Source organism: Brugia malayi, assembly GCF_000002995.4.
Source record: "Brugia malayi strain FR3 genome assembly, contig: Bm_v4_Chr1_scaffold_001, whole genome shotgun sequence".
In the NCBI taxonomy this organism is placed as follows: Eukaryota; Metazoa; Nematoda; class Chromadorea; order Rhabditida; family Onchocercidae; genus Brugia; species Brugia malayi.
In genome coordinates this window covers 3,458,073-3,477,929 of record NW_025062475.1, presented here as the reverse complement: position 1 = coordinate 3,477,929, position 19,857 = coordinate 3,458,073, and the positions used below count along the sequence as shown (strand labels likewise).

The 19,857-nt window shown below is 20.8% G+C and overlaps 1 protein-coding gene across 1 annotated transcript; it reads right to left on the bottom strand.

Annotated features, from left to right (window-relative positions):
* Positions 1–11,553: 11,553 nt before the first annotated feature.
* Bm3887 (Uncharacterized protein) lies at positions 11,554–13,364 on the bottom strand (the record flags this gene model as incomplete). Its single annotated transcript, XM_043076413.1, has 5 exons — positions 11,554–11,676; positions 11,763–11,871; positions 12,509–12,552; positions 12,829–12,912; positions 13,299–13,364. 5 exons carry the CDS (start codon positions 13,362–13,364, stop codon positions 11,554–11,556), a joined length of 426 nt encoding a protein of 141 aa, XP_042932347.1.
* Between the last annotated feature and the right edge of the window lie 6,493 nt (positions 13,365–19,857).

Here is a 19,857-nt window from a genome sequence, read left to right as displayed (position 1 = left end):
AATATTAGTAACAATGTTAATTACTGCTGTGGGAATATCAGAAATTGTTATTAACTTAAGGAAAAGGATTAATCAACAAGCAAATTTAAAATGATATTAGTCAGTTTATCGAAGGAAATTAGAAGTAAACAACCAAAATAAAGAAAAGAATGACGAGATGAAGTGAGAATTTCATCTTCCTTCCTTCTTTCTTTCTTTTCCCTCTCTTTTTCTCTCTCTCTCCTCTTCTCCATTCTCTTCTTTACTCGTTTTTCATTTTAAAAAAAGTATATCCATTTCAAGAAATGGAAGGGAAAAGAAAATTTCCTTTTCTAATCTTATCCCTAACAAACCACACAATGGATGATAATTTTGTAGTGATAATAACAACAATGATTAGTGACAATTAGTAGTTAATTAATTATTTGCTATTAAATAAATTAACAATAATAATAATAATAATAATAATAATAATAATAATAATCAGAAATTAAAGTGTATGTAAATAATCAGATTGGTGGGTAATGAAACTAAATGCTAACAAATATTTTTTTAATTTATCATTATAATACAGACATTAAAAATTACAAAAAAAGAAAAAAAAAAAAAACGATAATTGCTTTTTTATTTCTGAAAAAATTTTTAGAATAAATGCTCTACAAAAATTTAAATTTTCAAATTGATTTGATATTCATCTATTTTTTTTTTAACGCTGTATAAACAATAAATTAGTATATTAATCAAAAGTTAAATATTATCAATTTAAAAAACATAAAAGATGAAAGATTAATTGTTAAATTACCTATAGGATTAATATAAGAATTAATTTTAGCATTCATTGATGTCAAATATTATCCAATCATTCATTTGTTGTGTTGTTTTTCAATGATTTTATAATCGCATGGCAAATATGCATTTAAAATTTTAATCTTAGATCTTATAGCGTGAAAAGCGGAAGTGAATATATCATTTGAAAACAGTGAAAGATAAAGTGGAAGAAGATTAGTTGAAGTGAAATTTTTAAAATAGAAGTAAAAAATTTCTTATAAATACTTTCTCATACTTCTGTAACCAATAATATTCAATATGAAATTAATGAAGTGAATAAAATAAACTTTCCCTATTTTGAGAATAATTTTAAGATGAGAAAAATTTATTAAAAAAAATAAATGAATAAAATTATGGCAATCATAATTGTTATTTATAAATAAAATTTAATATTATTGATTATTTAATTATTTCAGTAAAAAAAAAAAAGATAATTAACACATTGACAGCATAAATTATCAAATTCTGAATGAATATGCTATATTTTTAATATACGATGAGAAGAAAAACGAAAGGAAATGATTATTTTATCAAATATTTTATTCAAATATAGAAATTTTAAATATCTCTTAAATCTAATAACTTTAATTTCTTATTCATTCATTTAAGGTTATTACTTTGAAACTTTCATCAGTAATAAACATCAGAAATAAATGCATGAGAAGGATTAATTTGACGAGAAAAAATTAGAAGAAAACAATAATTAATTCAACCAATAATAACATCCTTTAATTTGCATTTCATTAAAAGTAAATGCAATGATCAAATCGTTAAATGATAATAACAATCATAAAACTAGTAAAAGTGTCAATATGATAAATAAATATAAGTGAAAAAAAATTTTTTTTTATACAAAAAGAAAGACTGCTATTGCTATTGTTGTTATTGTTATTGTTACTGTTGCTAGTATTTTTTGTTGTTATTGTTATTGTTACTGTTGCTAGTATTTTTTGTTGTTATTGTTACTGTTGCTAGTATTTTTTGTTGTTATTGTTACTGTTGCTAGTATTTTTTGTTGTTATTGTTATTGTTGCTAGTATTTTTTGTTGTTATTGTTATTGTTGCTAGTATTTTTTGTTGTTATTGTTATTGTTACTGTTGCTAGTATTTTTTGTCCTTATTGTTGTTGTAATCGTTCCTTGTATTTTACAATATCATATGAAAAGAATTCTGTTATTACTGCCTCTTTTTTCTCTAATTTATCAACTTTTAACTTTTTTACTAACATATCAATAACTTATCATAGCTAATTACTTTCGAACAATTAAATATATTAATTTTCAAACAATTAAAATACATTAAAATATATCTATCATTTAATGTTTTTTTCTTTCATCGATAAAAAAGATACAATGCATTTAACTCTTTATTATTTTTTTTATTCAAATCATATTTTCTGATCAAATAATATTAATCAGAAATTATATTGTCATGGAAATCTGATGTGTTTTGTTTTTGAAAAGATTTACAAATAATTTGTATATACAAAGATAGTACACTGGCATCAAATATGATTATCATTAATTAGTACCATTACTCTTATTGTTAATTACTATCATATCGAAATTATAAATCATGAAAAATGCTTGTTGTAAATGATATTCTCTATCTCAAAGCATTAAAAAAAAATAACTGATAGTAACATACTTTAAAATTTTAAAACTCAAATATACAAACAATCTAAAACTAAAACAAATGAAACTTTTTTCCTAAAACTTTTGGTAAAAATATTAAACATAAAATTAAACTGAAGAAAATATGCAAGTTACTATGATAATATGAATTAATTAAACCTAAAATTAAAATGAACCAAATGCATAAGTCATTATAGTATCATTATAGAATCATTTTTAAAATATTGTAAATGCATAAAATATGATCGAATTTTCAAATGCAGAATTATAATAGTAATATGAATATTTGGAGATAAATATGAAATGAATAAATGTGTACATAGACTTTTCCGTTTTTTAAGTTATAACTAAAAGTTAAGTACGTCAAATAGCTAATAACTAGCTAAGCCATAAAATGCTAAATTGGAATAAACTGAAAGAAAAAGAAGGAAAGGAAAGCTAATTGTTCAATAGCATAGGAAAAAGGAAAAAAAATGGCTGAAAATTGTTTTCAAATATTAAATCTTCCCTTTTTACTTTACTTTTCAAACATTTTTATACTTTTATTCATCAGTTATATTTCAAAATTTCATTACAATTTTAAGTTATAAAAGCAAATAAATTAAGGCTTATTCAATAATTATTTGTTATAATATTATATATACATATGAAAATGAAAAAAAAAAAAAAAAAAGAATTGGAAAATTAATTAAAAGGAAAAAACTTGAAGAAAAGGAATAATTTTAAGAGATTTGTTTCAAAAAACTTTTTCAATAATTCTTAATTTTTCTTTTCGTTTTTCTTCGTACTGTAAGTTTGATCAGAAAATAAATAATTCAAAAATTATTTTATTTTCAAAGTTTGCTCTATGCAATTTATTATCGTTTCGTTTATAATGAGGAGATGGATAGAAAATGAATGTGTAATATTTATTTTTCCAGATAATACTAAAATGTTATTTACAACTAAAATTACAAATTTTATTTCAGTCAAAAATTCCTTCATGTTTTTTTTTTAAATTCAAAATTAATGATTTAGTTCATTTCATTTTCTTTCTATTAGTAACTTTATCATATTTAAACTCTTATTCATTGTCAATATTTCTGTCCTTTTTTTTCTTTTCATTACAATTTAAAATTTCATTTTTTCATTTCCATTTTTGATTATTCCTTTTTTTAAAGAAAAGAATAAAGCTATTTCAATAGTTTTAAAAAAGAATGAAAAGTTTTTGATGACAAAAATGTTCGAATCATTTTTTCCATAGTAAATAATTAATTGATTCATTTGCAAATAACACAATTTCATTAAATTATTTTAATTTATTTATTACTTGTCACAAATGTTACATATTTTATGAAATCTTCGGTACAGCTTTTAAAAATGTTTAAAAAGATACCATTGTAATAATTGCGTCTAAATTTGTTTGATAAAATAAAAGTTTAGAAAATATAAAGTCATTAATGAGAAATTAAATCAACATTGATATTATTTAAGATATTGTTTGGGATAATTTGCTTCAAATTTATTACAACAATACAAGAGCAAACAAAACTTAACAATTAGGGAAAAATATTAATTAATTACTTTTGTGATCTTATTGAAATTAATTCCTAATTTTTTTTTATAAAAATGATGAAAAAGATTGTACTAAAATAAAAAGTGAAATTAAAAAAAAATTTTTAAAATTGACCAAAATACGCAAAAAAAGTATTTAATCTACTAATTTCAAATATTTTCCTAAAATGTTCTAAAAATTTTCAAATTTCTGCTGTGTGAAGAAAAAAAAAATTATTTTTCACTGTTTAAAATATTTTCAAAAATAATTGAACAAAAGTTTAAATTTTATACAAAAAAAAATTATCATAGTTTATAGCATAATTGTGATTAATTTATGTAAAAATGAAACTTTGATAATATCACTGATAAATTACACAGCAATGCAATTTAATCAGTTCGTCAATATAAACATTAAATACATGTGACAACACAGATGTGACAATTATTGTTGACATAATATTGTTTACAGCACATTTTATTGATGTAAAAAATTTCAGTATAATATATAATATATATTTTACCAATGTAGAAAATATGCATCTATTTCTAGTCTTATTTTCATTTTATTTCATTAAATTTCTTTTATCTTTTGATTTCAATTTCCTATTTTCAATAAAATATCAATTTGAAAATTCTTCTTTGCATAAAATTTAATATTTTCTCTTTATTTTTCATTATTATTTTTACTTTACATACATTACAAATATTAATGAAATAAAAATTAAATGAAATTTCCATCATGAAATTACTGATACATTTAAATTGTTTCATTTTTAAATTTCAGTATAATATATAATTAATAAAACTTGTAATCAGTTTATTACATTTTTCAAAAATTTATCAATATTTGTTTCTATGTTTGATTCGTAATTTTCAAAAAATTTCATTACGAGCAATTTTTTTTTTCTTTAACTTTTAGTGTTAACAAAAAGAAATGAACAATTTTTATTTCATAAAATTATTTTATTAATTTATATTTGTAAAGAATTGAATTAAACTTGTTTAAACTACAAAATTAGATAAAACAATGGCAAAAAATAAATCGTTTTCATCAGATTATCAATAATAATTGTAAAAATTCCAAATTTCAATAACTGTATCATTTGTTCGTCTTTTTTTGTTTTTTTTTTTTTTTTTTTTTCAGGCACAAATAGAAATTTCGAGTATTTCATTTTTGTTTTATAAGAAAATTTTCAATGTGTAATTTCGAATTGTTTGGTAATTGACGCTAATAAAACTGGCATCAATAAATTAATGTAATTAATGACGATAGAAAAGAAAACAAAAAAGAAGTGACAATTTCTGGAAAATAATAACAACAACAAACAACCAACCAATCAAATAAACAAACAAACAAACAAACAAATAAACGAACGAACAAACAAACAAAATAAGATGGGGAAATAGCAAGAGGAAACGAAAATGAAATAAAATTCAAAATGACTTAAGCTAAAGTCATTTGGAAAAATAAATTATTAGTTACAAATGAAATATGCTCATTCATATCGGATAAATTGATAAATGTAAATTCTAATTAATCAAAAATTACATGTTATATTTCAAAATTGAAATTAATAATTGAGTTTATGCTATGCTTAAAATAAATATTTCTTAAGTTACATAAAATAATATTCTAACAACAATTTAATATTTTAAATAATTGAAACATTTAAAACTTTTTGTCATTTACATTTCTCTGACATTTTTTCTATCCATGATATTAAGGTTAAAATTTAAAGTAAAAATTTAAAAAAAAGTTATTGGTAGTATAAAATAAATGAAAATTAAACATTCGTTAGATATTATCGCTAACTTTTAAATAAACATTTTTCACATCCTAAAAGTCATTTACTATTTACTAATAACTTGCAGTTAAAAAGTTCTTTATAACTGTTTTACTCTTTATTTAATCTTTTTACCAAATATTCAAAATAATAATAATAATAATTAAATTGAAGTAATGAATAGCACAATTTGTGACTTTAAAAATATAAAATTTTTTTTTGTACGAATATGCATTGTTTCCATTTTATATTTCAAATGAATACGAATTCGTTTATATTTTCGCAACAAAAAAAAAAGGAAAGAAATTTATTTATTTACTATTATTATTTATTATTGTTATTGTTTTACTACAATTATTAATAATGTTTATATTATGTGAATTTAAAGTAAACAATCGAAGCGAAGAATTAAATTGAAAATGATTGTTTATTACCCTTTTTGAGTATATTTTATACTTTCATATCAACAACAGTTAGTTCTTTTTGATTTTTAACTGTTTCACTCTTAAGTTATTTAAATTAAATATTTACTCATAATAATTTATTGTTGATACTTGTGCTACTTATAAATTTGCATATTTGGTAATACAATAAACTCAACCTTTATTGAATTTGAATTAATATGTTTAAAATATTTATTCGAATAGAGAGATTGTATATAAAAAATCTAAAAGTATGTAGAAATTTAAATAATAATTGAAATACAAGTAATATTGTTAATATAATCAAAGATAATATTTCATTTAATAACGATGTAAATAATGGTAAAAATTATTATCAGTATTGTTATTGAATGAAATAATTATTAATTGAATAGAATTATCATTTAACTGATAAAAAAAGAAAAACAGATTATGAAGTAATTCATTTTAAATTAAAATTTCATTCTTTCTTAATTATAATTTTATATTACAAATATTACAGAATGTTATGGATTGATGTTATTTTAAAACTTTCATCGATTAAGTTAAGTTAGCATTGTAATAAACTGATGTAATATTAAAATAATCATAGAAAATTTGAAACATGCGTTCACAAGTTTAAATTATTTATTATCATTTTAAAGTAGTAAGGAGAATAAAGAGAAAGCAATTTTTAAATCAGTGTTAACAATTTTGTTTAGTTTTTTAATAAATCTAGCAGTAGTTTAAAATTTTTTAGTTTATTTATATTGCTAATAAGCCAATTATCTCATAGATTTAGTATGTGAAAGATGAGAAAAGGACAGTTGCGCTTAGAGAAAATATGAAATGATTTTATGTTTTTTTGCGCTTAAATGAAATGTGAAATGATTTTATGTTTTTTTGCATATTTTTTTTTGTTTTGATGATTAATAATACTACACTTAGAAAATATTTCAGTGTTATTTTAAGTAATTTTGATAATATCAAAATTTGATTAATGGAAATAATTAGAAATATACAAATTATCCATGTAAAAACTTATGAAATATGTATTTGTAATATTTTTTTTTAGATAAATGTTAGAAAAAAATAGAAAACAAAAAATGAAACTGAAAATAAATTCGATAAAAACGAATAAACAAATAAATAAAGTATGTAACAATGATTTTTCTTTTTTGTTCAAGAATTGTTGAATAAAAAATAAAAGATATATTATATTTAAAATTTTTAAGATAAAATAACTATTAATTATAATAATTATTTTGGTAAATAATTGCTCAGATTACCATTTCTTTAAGTAATTGCTTAAATTAAGAATTATGAAAAGATAATTTTTTTCCTTTATAATTTATTATTGACAAAAAACCAAAATAAAGAGTATAATGAATTAATTTAAAAAAAAAAAAGTTTTCAAATAATTTGTTTAAACAGAAATCATAAAAATTTATTAAACTTAATTTTAAACACGAATTTACAAAATAATTTACTGATATATGATATTATTATAAAAGATTAATTGGTTTAATATTAATTAAATAATTCAATCTGAATATCAAATATCATAAACTTTTGAATTATATTAAATATTTCATACATTATTCAAACTATATTACTATTATTTAGGATTATATTTAATTTCAATTAAGAATGATAGCATTGTTTATGTTATTTTTTCATTTGATATTATCCAAAGAAATAACATAGAATTTGATTTTTCCCACAAATATTATATTAATTTGAATGCTACAGTTAAAAATTATTATTATACTTTGTTATTAATTAGTTTCTGCTAAATTATTGAATAGTAAACATTCAGCTATGGAACTACTTTAAGCATTATAAACATTTATTAAGAAAAATAATTCAATTTATATGAAACTAAGAATTTAAATTTGAAAATGAAAATAATTCAGGTATTATAAAAAGATAATCATCACTTTTTTTGAAGGAAAAAAAAACTTTTTTAAGAATGGCAAAATTAAAATATTTTAGGACAGAAAATAATATAAATATGATAAAATAAAATATTTGAGGTGAAAATATTCAATTAAACGGTCCAACTTTTGAGGATATAAAAAATAATTTATTTTGAAAAGATAAAAATAATTGAAACAAACAATGAAATGGCATCGATTAGTAATAAAAGAAAGAAATTGTTTTTTTTTTTTTAAAAAAAATTTATGATGAATATATGAATGTATTCCAGTGGAAATTTAAATAAACTTTATCATTTATTGAACAAATTTTCAACTTTTCACATATTTACGATGTTAAATTATTGATAAAGCATAGATATAAGCTATATTTGATGAATTTATATGTGATTTAAAATGATTTAAAATATCCTGGTGAAATTTAAAAAATTTTAAAACAAATTTTAAAACTTCATTATTTCTTTTTCGAATATATATGGTTTTTTTTTTTTTGAAATATTAAAAGTTATAAAATAAATTATTTTTCTTTCGATAGCAAGATATACTCTTACTTCTTTTCCTATTGACAAATGTTTTTTCTTGTTTCGTACCATTCATTTTTAAATAAATCAAAGTTAAATTTTTAAACAGAAAAAAAAAAAAAAACACACAGCCATTCTAGGGTTAATTTTTTATATTATTCATAAAATACAACAAAATTATTTATAGTAATGCATTATAATACGCATTTGAATACATACAAAAAGATATGCAAATGTAAATTAATGCAAAAATTTAAATTTTTTCCTAAAAAAAAAAGAAAATATATTTCAGAAAGCGACGATAGCATTTGTTTATCCTAAAAATAATAATAATAATAATAACAATTTATCAAAAATTTACAGCATAAATGATTGACAATAAATGAAATATGATGGTACCATGCTTAATGCTTAAATTTAAATATTTCATAGCAATTTAAAAATTTCAGAAACAAAAAAAAAAAAAAAAAAATATAATTTGTACATATAATTTGTACGTATAAATGATAAAATTTCACGTACAAAGTAATATATTTTAGTAAGAATTCATTATATGAAATTACTTAATTAAAAACAACATAGTATGTATAATATATATAAATGATAAGAATAGAAATAAAATTTGTACAATTATTTGAAACTTTAAACAAACAGAGAGAAAGAAAAAAGAAAGGGAGAGAGAGAGAGAGAGAGAAAAATGAGATTCTTTGAATTTTTACATTTGGGTGTAATTTATTTTATTTTTTTCAGAAAATAATATTTGAAACTATTATTTAAGAGATATTTTGCAATTTGTACAATCTCACAATTACATTCATAAATTCAATTAATTTCATTACGTATAGATTAGCACTAATAAGCGATAAACAACTTATGGGTTGTTTATATTAAAATTGTTTACATCCTGTTTACATGTTTACATTCTTTTATATAATGGAATGAAATTGCAAAAATTAGTAGTATTAGCAACAACAAATTATAATGAATTCATTATATATTATTAGAAAGTTTTCTTTTTTAATCATAAAAAAAAAAGCAAAATTAGTAGAAAAATTTTTGCTAACTTAAAAATTTATCAAACAATATGAAATTTATTATGAAAAGAAGAAAAAAAAAAAGGAGCAAAAAATTAAAAAGCAAGATGATTTTCAAATTTGAAAGAAAGAAAGAAAATGAAAGATTTTAAATTAATAAAAAATGAAATGAAATGAAACGAAATATAAAAATAAAATTTAAATACTACTAAATGACTTTGCACATGAATGATAATTTTAGCAAATTGCAATTGTTATAGTATGAATAGCAGTAAATAAAAATGATATTATCATTAATCATTTCAAATACAAATGTAGATGATGTGATACTATACAATAATTTTGTTTCATTTTATATAATTAGCATAGCTAGTTAAAATTTAAAATGATTTTCTTTTTAATAAAACAAGTCATTTAATTAAATTAATGCTTCATTCTGCTATTTAAATATTTTGGTATAAAATCATAGTTTGAGTTTTTATGATTTTGTAATGCTAATTTAGTAGCAATATTAATTATTCATTTAAAACACTGCAATTGACGATGCTATATTTTTGCTTATCAAAGTTTACACTAATAAAAAATAATAATAATAAAAATTATATATATATATATACCAAAAAAAAAAGGGTGTAAATATACAAAATACAGAGATCAATCAATAAAACTTTAAACAAAAAATGTTTGAATTCTTTTGAAATTCAATCATAAGTTAGTTGCATAAACAAAAATGACAAACTTTTAAGAAAATTCAAATGGATTTTAACCTCTTTAAAATTTTCATTTTTCAATTTTTGTCTTCTTTTTTCAAAAGAAGAAGAAAAAGGAATGTCACAAAGAATTGACAAGCTAGAAAGTAAGGTAAAAAAAAAAAAAAAATAATTATTCTTTTTTTTTTTTCTCGCATCATTTTTATATGTGACAAAATTGATTAAATAAAGTCATATCATTCTTTCCATCGTTTATATTCTAAATTAAAACAATTGAATTCTTTTTAAAGATTTCATTTAATTTTCCTTTCATATCTTTTCTTTCTTTTACTTCCTTTCTTGCATTAAATTTAATTTCAAATGAAATTATTGCTTTTGGAACATTGCTAATAGCTCTATGAAAATTTCTTTTAATTTAGCATAATGAATACTAATCGCTTATAATAATGCCTAATAAAATTTTATCATTACATAAATAATTATATCAATATTTTTTTCATTGAATTCTTAACTTTTTTCGAATACATCGGAAGAAAAAAAAAATTCCTTTAGAAATTTCTTCCGAATTAAACACAAAACTAACAATAAATTTGTGTGAAATTTTGTTTTTGAATATATAAAATTTTTGAAATTATGTAAAAATTGCATTCAACAGGATTACTTTAGCTATATTAATCATTCCATTCAATTTTAATGAAATGTAAAAAAAAAAAAAAAAATTAATCCCAAATCATTTTGCATTCTTTTTTCCTAATTCTAATCAAAAAAAAAAAATGAATAAATAAAAAAAAACTAAAAATAAACTCAAAATAAAAAAATAAAGGAAACAAAATCAAAATAATCATTTCCTAAATAATAAAATATAAAATTCTTCTGATACCTAAATTACCTAAATTATTCATCCTTCTTTTTTCAAATACATATGCTTATATTCATGTATGATAAGCAACAGTTAATCAATGATAAGGTTCAAAGAAAAGATATAAAGAGCGAAAAAAAGAGAAGAAACAATTACAAATGATCAAATTTACAATAAATTTTAAAATTTATAATACAAAAAATAAGCAAATAAAGATAAACAAAAAAAAAAGAATTTTTGTTTTTTTTTTTCTTATTCAATTTTACATCTTATTTATTTTCTCATTTTTTATCACTCATTAAAAAAAAAAAAAAAAAAGATGATGTAAAATTAGTGAGTGTTGGTATTCCTTTTAAAATCACGCTTATCCCAACCATTATCTTTTACCATATGCGCCAGTTCGATAATAAATTTACCTTCTTTATACTTTTGACTAACTTCAAATGCATGCTCCTGAAATTACAAAGGATACACATTAATATTAAATTAATAAATTTAAAATCAAAATTGAATTTATTAATGATAAAAAAGAAATTTACATATTTCCAGCCAAGTGTTGTTTTGCAACATTCACAGTATATGTCGGCTACTGCATGAAGGCCAGTTAATAGAACACGTTCTTCTGCTGGCCCACATCCTATATTTACCCTAAAAAATTGAATTTTTTTCAAACTTTTTCTAAAACAACAACAATAATAATAAATAAATAAATAAGTAAATAAGCGATGTTTTTAATAATTTTGGAAAATTTTTTCAACTTTTTTTTTTTTTTTTTTTTTGGAAATTTTCTTTTCAGTTCATTTTGAAAATGAATTTGAGAAAAAAAAAATAAAAAAAAGGATATTTGAATGATTAGTGGTTATTATTACAAGCGTATAATTATTTTAAAAGCTATTTGTATTAATTTTTTTCAACAATTTATGATATCATATTACAATAAATGTGCATGCTACAAATATCATAATAAAAATAAAGTTATAATAAAATATTCTATCGTCATTTTAATATTTTTTTTTCTTTCATTTTAATAAATAATATGTTAATTAATTAAAATCTTAAATGAATAAGTTTGTAACTCTTTTTAAATGATTGAAAAAACGTAAATATGAAATGAAATAAAGTCATACAAGAAAATGAAAAGTTCATGAAATAAAAACTTTTTTTCACTTTCTTTATGCTTTTTTAACACATTATTTTTGAATAATAGTATAGAAAAAAAAGGCAATGAATGAAACTTTTAAAATTTTTTAAAAAAAAAGGAAAAAAAAAGGAGGAAAAAACTTACACGGAATTGAACAAATATGCTTTCCCTTGGCTACCTTGAAATGACTGCAAAAAAAAGAAATGAAATCTTTCTCATAATTTTTTCAAACTTTTAAAACCGATGAAAAGTGCAACAGCTGAAGAAAAAAAAAATGATGTGAGAGAAAAAGAAAAAAAAAAAAAATTTAGATATAATAAAAATGGCCGATATAGAAAGGGTAAACTAATTTTATAAATGAACATTTAAAATACAGAAGGAGAACGAAAAAAAAAGAATTAATTATGGAAATGAAATTTCAAAAGTTGACGACGAAAGAGGAAGGAACAAAAAAAAAAAGTAACCTTTGAAATAAGCTCATTATGATTAGCTAAATTGGCACGACAATGTACACAACTATAGGTACGAGCTCCATCCGGTAAGTAAGCCTAAAGAACAAATTAATGATTCATGAATCATTATAATTTGAATAATGAAAATGAAATAATCTTTTCTAGCTTCTGACTTATTGTCAGACTTTAATTTTTATTTCACATAAGATTAACTAATTCATTTTAATGCTTTCCTATTAATTAATTAATTAACTAACTAATATTTCATCCTATAATCTTGAGGATAAAAATGTATTAATATAAAAATTTCGTGATGAAATTTTTTCTCTTAATACAAAGTAGAATAAATGATTGTTTATCAAATCATTGTTATAAATCAAAAATTTTTTTTAAAACAAAAAGCAACATTATGAGATAATGATTATTAGATGTTAGAAAAGTTGTCAAAAAATCAGAACTACTTAGAACATATATAAATATACCTGAAAAGTTTTCGATTTTTCTTTTTTGATCGGTTCGACAAGTTTAACAGCTGGTATTGCAGCCATTAGAAGTCTTCGAATTAACCGGCAGAAACCACGACAACACGACAAAATCCGCTCAATGATGACTGTGACAGATTCAAAATAAAGCACAGAAAATGGGAAATGCTTCCGTAGCTATCACCTCACTTAATACAACAATTTCCTCGGATGTTAATTCCGCGAAAATTTCAGATTCCTAAATTATAATTACTTAGTGAATGTTAGTTTTTAAAATTTGAAAGATCAAACGCCACTACTCATTTACGTTTTTTTTTTTTTTTTTTTCAGAATTATTACCATAAAAAAGTTAATAAAGCATTTTTGTATTTTGACAATTACTATGTGTCTACTTACTCATCTAATACTTAAATTATAATTCAATTAGACTTTTAAGGTAAAAACATACTGTTTAATAGAACAATAGTAATATTATAATAATTTATAATAATATCATAATTATTAACAATGGTAGCGATAAAAATAAAAATAATAATAAAATAATAATAATAGTAATAATACTCACATAATAAAATTGAAAAATACAAATAAGAAAATTATTCTATTAAATGATAATAAAATGATAAATTTAAACAATTGGCTTAAAATATTCTAATGCAAGGTGACATCAAATAAATGAAAAAGTAAAATATTAGAAAGAAGAAAAGAAGATGAATCGAAAGAAGGAAATGAAGAAATTGAAGTTTATTGATGCTTAATTTTCCAATATAAGTAGTTTTCATTGCAAGGAAACGAAAAGGGAAGTTTCAAAAAATGGGAAAATGAATTAAAAAAGTAAATTACATGCAAGCAGCATGCATAATGTATGCAAACTAAAATATTGCTGTGAGTAAAAATTTATTGCTTAAGTAAAATTAATAATAATAATAATACTGTAATTCTGAGAAAATGATAAATAAATAATAAAAGCAAAGATATTTGACCCAAAATTGTTAATATGAATTTCAAATATTCATGATCAATTAAAATAAGAAATTCCATAATATTGGATAGTATAGCATATGATAATGATATGATAATGCAGGAGTAGTTATATGCTTTTTTCCTTCTTTTCGTTTATTTCAAAATGAAAATTTCTTTCAAAAATTTCAAATACAAATTACTTTCTTTCTTTTCCCATTCTACTCAATCAGAACTTTAATAATATACTGCTATTGCAATTATGGTGAAGAAGAAATTTAATTCTTAAAGCGAAATACGTCACTGACTGAAAATAAAATAAAATTCTATTTAGCAACAATTAATTAGTAAAAGCTAGTAAAAAAAAAAAAAATTAATTAGCAAAAGCTATTAGAGTTTACTGTAGCAAAATGAAATTTTCAAATCTTTCTAAATTATTACGTCAGTTTAAATATATCAATTCAAATACAACTTTAATTTGTTTAATTCATTTTATTTTTCTCACTTCAACAATTAAAGTTATTTTTTCATAACTTCAAAGATTGTATTATCATTTTACAGTCAAATAATAGCATAAAAACAATAAGTTAATTTTTTAGCATAAATAATATATGAAAATTGAAATTGGATTCATAGGACACTTTTTTAAAGTATTTTCTTTAAAATAAAACGATTCATTGCACGATTTAATTTTTACGAATTCAATCTATAGATATTTTTATTTAACGAAATAATTCAATATCTGTATGACATTATCAACTATTCCTTTATGCTAATAATTATTATTAATAGTAATAGTAATAGTTAATAGTAATAGCGAATGATAATAATAATTATATTAATGAGATAAACTAAGGCTAGCAACTGCCGAATACAATAATAATGTCTATAATCATTTGTTATTATTATTATTATTAATTATTATTATTATATTATTATTATTATTATTATTATTACTTTAATTAAATAATCTATCTGCTAACAATATCTTCTATTTATTTTGAATTTATAATTCATTTCAATTCTTATACAATGACAAAATACTGATATAATCAAACAAATGAAATGATAAAATTGAAACTTTGAATAAATGTGATAAACAAGAAATAGAAGAAAGATCAGAAGAGGAAGACGAAGAAAGAAAGAAGTGAAATGAGCAGAAATGAAAACAAAATGCTTCATTTTCACGATTGCAGCATCATTTACTTACTTTACACAATGGAACAACTGAGAGTGATGATGACACAGGTAAGTATTGAGGATATATTAATATTTTACTTCAGCAAACTTCAATTTTTAGTACATTTCAAAGAATGCAACAGCGTAATCTAATCAATCAATCAATTCTTATTTTCATATTAATTGTTTTTAACAAATCAATCAGTATATTATTAGTCGACCAATATTTTCATTTTTATTTGATTTTTCTTATTTTTATGACATTATAGCATGGAAAATTATTTCTGTTTCAGGTTTGTTATAGATGAATTTTCTAGATTTTTTGATCTAATCAATGTTAATCAAACTGGTATAAATTTATGTAATAAAATAATTTTATCACAAAAAGAAAAAAGAAGAAACAATATTGTTTATTCCTTTATTTTTCAATTAAAAACAAACAATGTTCAATTAATTTGCATAATTTATGAGAAATTCAATTTAATTTTTGCATTGTTAGTGTTGAATTTCAAAACAAAAAAACATTCCAAAATTCCGAACGTACAGTTTTTGGATGTTTTTGCAGGGGGAAAAAAAGGAATGAGAAGAATTTAATACTTTATCTTACTCTCAGAATTTATTCATTTTTCTATTATTGCTATTATTTTATTCCACATTTCTGTTTTTTTTTTTTTCTTTTTTTTTCTAATTTTTCTTACAATTAAATTAATCATTAATCATGTCTACATGCATTTAACAATTTTTTTTTCCAACTTTTTACTAAAAACTTTAAAAACGTGAGCATACGTGTACGTGTACGTAGCAACGCAAAAAATCCATAAATTGGTACTTTAAAATTAGCATAAAGTAAGAATAATAAAGGGAAAAATTTTTTTTATAATTTTAAACAAGTTTTAATAGCAATTCTTGCGAACGATGGTAGATAGTCCGAATGGGACAAAATATCGAGAAATGGGAAGGATGGGAAGTTAAATAAATGTGTGTCCGAATTTTATCTTTCATATTATCTAATTCTTTTTTTTTTTTTCCTTTTCTCACCATTTTCCACTATTTGATTGGAATAAGAAAAAGACCGATTTTTGAGTAATTCATAAAAATTATAATAAAAATTCCAAAATGACAGCAAATTATAATGTGAAGAGCAAATTATGATATGAAATAATAAAATTCATAATATTACTGTGAGAAATATGATTTAATTTTGTAATTATTAACATCTCCAGAAAGTTTGGTTAATTAAGATGAAATTAAAATATTGAAAAAAGAAAGAAGAACAAATTAAAAGTAAAATATTGAAATATTTCAACAATAATTCCAACTATTTTATAACAAAATAACATCAATCATAGCAACAATGATTGATGAAAATAATAATAACAACTATTATAATAATAATAATAATAAATGTATTATTAATAACGACAACAATGACAGCAATGTCACTCATAATTATTCGACACCTTTCATTTACCTTAAATTTACCTCCTTAAATTGCTGAAAATAGAAAAATGAGAAATGTTACCAATTTTCTCTGTCAATTCGTCATATATTCTTCTCTATCATCATTGTTTCATTCTTATATATATCTTTAGATAAGTTTAATAATTTGATTTTTTATTTCTAATTTGCTACTTTATCATTGCTACTGAAATTTTGCATATTGATAAATTTGAGAAGGAATTAGGAAAAAGAAGGGAAGAAGAATGGTAACGTTATCTCTTCTCGAATTCATCATATATATATAAATTTGATTCAAGGCATTTTGAGAATATATGAACATTGATAAAATGTCAAAATATTGAATCAAAATATTGAAAAATTAGATATTTTAAAATTTTAATTTTTAAAGAAAACAAAGCGTAAAAAAAATCATTTCTAGAAAAAAATAAAATTATAAATCGTTAACTATTACTATCTGCTACTCTTTTAAACTTCATCATTTCTCTTTATAATTAACAGCATTGCAAAAGGTACTCTCAGTATTTGAAATTATTTCCTAAAGTAAGAATAAAAATAAAAGATTGAAATTAATTAACTCAGTCTGATCTTTCTTTAATATCATCATTTCCTTTTGTTTCCATTTTCAAATTCTAAATTTCTAGCAAAAGAAAGAGAAAAGACTCATATCATATTGTTAAGCTAAGCTAAATTTGAACAATCCTTTTATTTCTTTCAAATTTTAATATATTGTTTTTTTTTTCTTTTTTCTTCCGAAATTTCAAATAAAACAAACAAAAATAGAAATGGAAAAATTTTCCATTTATGGTTATAATAAATGAATGACAAATTGCAATTGTTTAGAAAAAAGTAATGTAATGTTGTTGAGAAAATAGAAAAAAGAAGCTTTTATCAATCCAAAAAAAAAAAGGAAAAATATATGAGGAGAGTATTGCTTTTAGATAAATTAATTAAAATTTTTGAAACAAAAAAAAAAAAAAAAAAAGGAAAAGATGAAACAAGAATTTAAAAAGTAACAATTTTTGAAAAGGAAGAAATAATGACCAATAGGATAGAATGGATGAAATGGATGAAAGAGGATGGAACAAATCAATAATTACTAACAATAATTAATGCATAATTGACAATATAATAATAATAATAATAATAATAATAATAATAATAATAATAATAAAATAAATTAATAAATAATAAAAATAAATATTAATGATAACAATAATAATAATAATAAAATAAATAAAATAATAGAATAATAATAATAAATAATAATAATAACAATACTGACATCTGTTATTGTTTACATATACCAGTGTACGCATACGTAAACAAACAAGACTAGTTATTAGGTGAGGGAGAGAAACTAAAAGATGTAAGAAAGGAGGTAAGAAGATATATAAAATCGGAGATGATGACAAATGATAGAATGGTCAAATGAAAATGGTCAAAATAAGGTCAAACAGAAAGGTAAAAGCAAAAAAAGGAAAAAAAGACGAAAGTCGGATTTGTCAATATTTCATTGCTAGTAAATTATATATAATAAGAAAGATTTATCCTAAAATTATGTTATAATTAGTAGTATTAATGATCGAATAAGTATGAAAAGATAAATTGACTGTATGGGAAATAAAACAAATATTATTTTTTTTTCCGGATTTCTACAGTGTGTGATTAAAACATTGGTGAAATATCAAAATGAATAAGCAACACATATTTTTTAATAATAAATTTATTATTAAATAAATGCGATCGGCTAATTTTTTTTTTTTGTTTGCTAGAATCAAATTATCACTTATAATACCTATTTTTTCCGGATATACTTTACGGATTATTGCCAAATGAGTACGTTAGATGATAAAAGATGTCACGATTTGCAAATTATTTCATAAAGATTTATTGATTGAATGAAGATTTCAATTGTAGTTTTGTTTACTACAATATATGGATGTTAATGACCCCCCCCCCTTCTACTCCTTCCAACCTCCCAAATGTATGTTTGTCAGACAGAGTTATTTACTTTTGGATTAGATTTAATCGATATTCACCTTTGGCCTTGTATTTTCAATTTAAAAAAAAAGGAGAAAAACGAAAAAAAGAAAATTTATGTATGAGGATTAATGCCCAAATAGCATGGATAAGTAATAATGGAACTTTTTCAGAACTTTCTTCTATTAAAAATTAACACAAAATTCAAACTTGTTTGAGTATTTTAAAATTTTTTATATTTTCTTTTTTAAATATTATCGTATTTGCTCACAGTAAAAAAGATACTTGTAATATTAACGAGTAATGATATTACATACATGTTTATTGGAATTTAAAAATAAATTAAATGTGTTTGTCACTATTTAATTTTAGATCTCAAACTGGAATATACTAATAATGAGGAATACATCAGTTAATATTTTAAAAGCTTATAATCTAATCAAATTCTAATTCTGAGAGATTGAGATAAATTATATATTTGCATTGACAAAGACATGTATTCATGTGAATTAATTCACATAATTATTCATATCGATTAATTAATTCAAATTATACCGAATGCATGGATGAAATACAAATAAAGAATGAACAAAGTGAAACAAATTGAAAACTAAAACTAAAAAAAAAAGTTAAATTTTGAATTGAAATAAAATATTACTAACTGAATGATCGATGCTACTTTGCTTATATAATTTTTTTTTTTTGTTTTGTTTTGTTTTTCTTTCAGTTTTTTTTTTTACTTTTTTTTTTTGACTTTGATTGAAATGTCACTAAAATTTTAGCATTCAATTGTCATCAAAACACATACGCTTATATATACACATATACACACACATACATAAACATACGGAGAGAGAGAGGGAGAGAGAGAGAGAGAGAGGAAAAATTTGTGACATTAAATGTTAACGTTTTGATCAATATTTGCAAACAAAGCACAATGAGTGCATAATCAGAAATGAAGAAAAGATGAAGAAAAGTG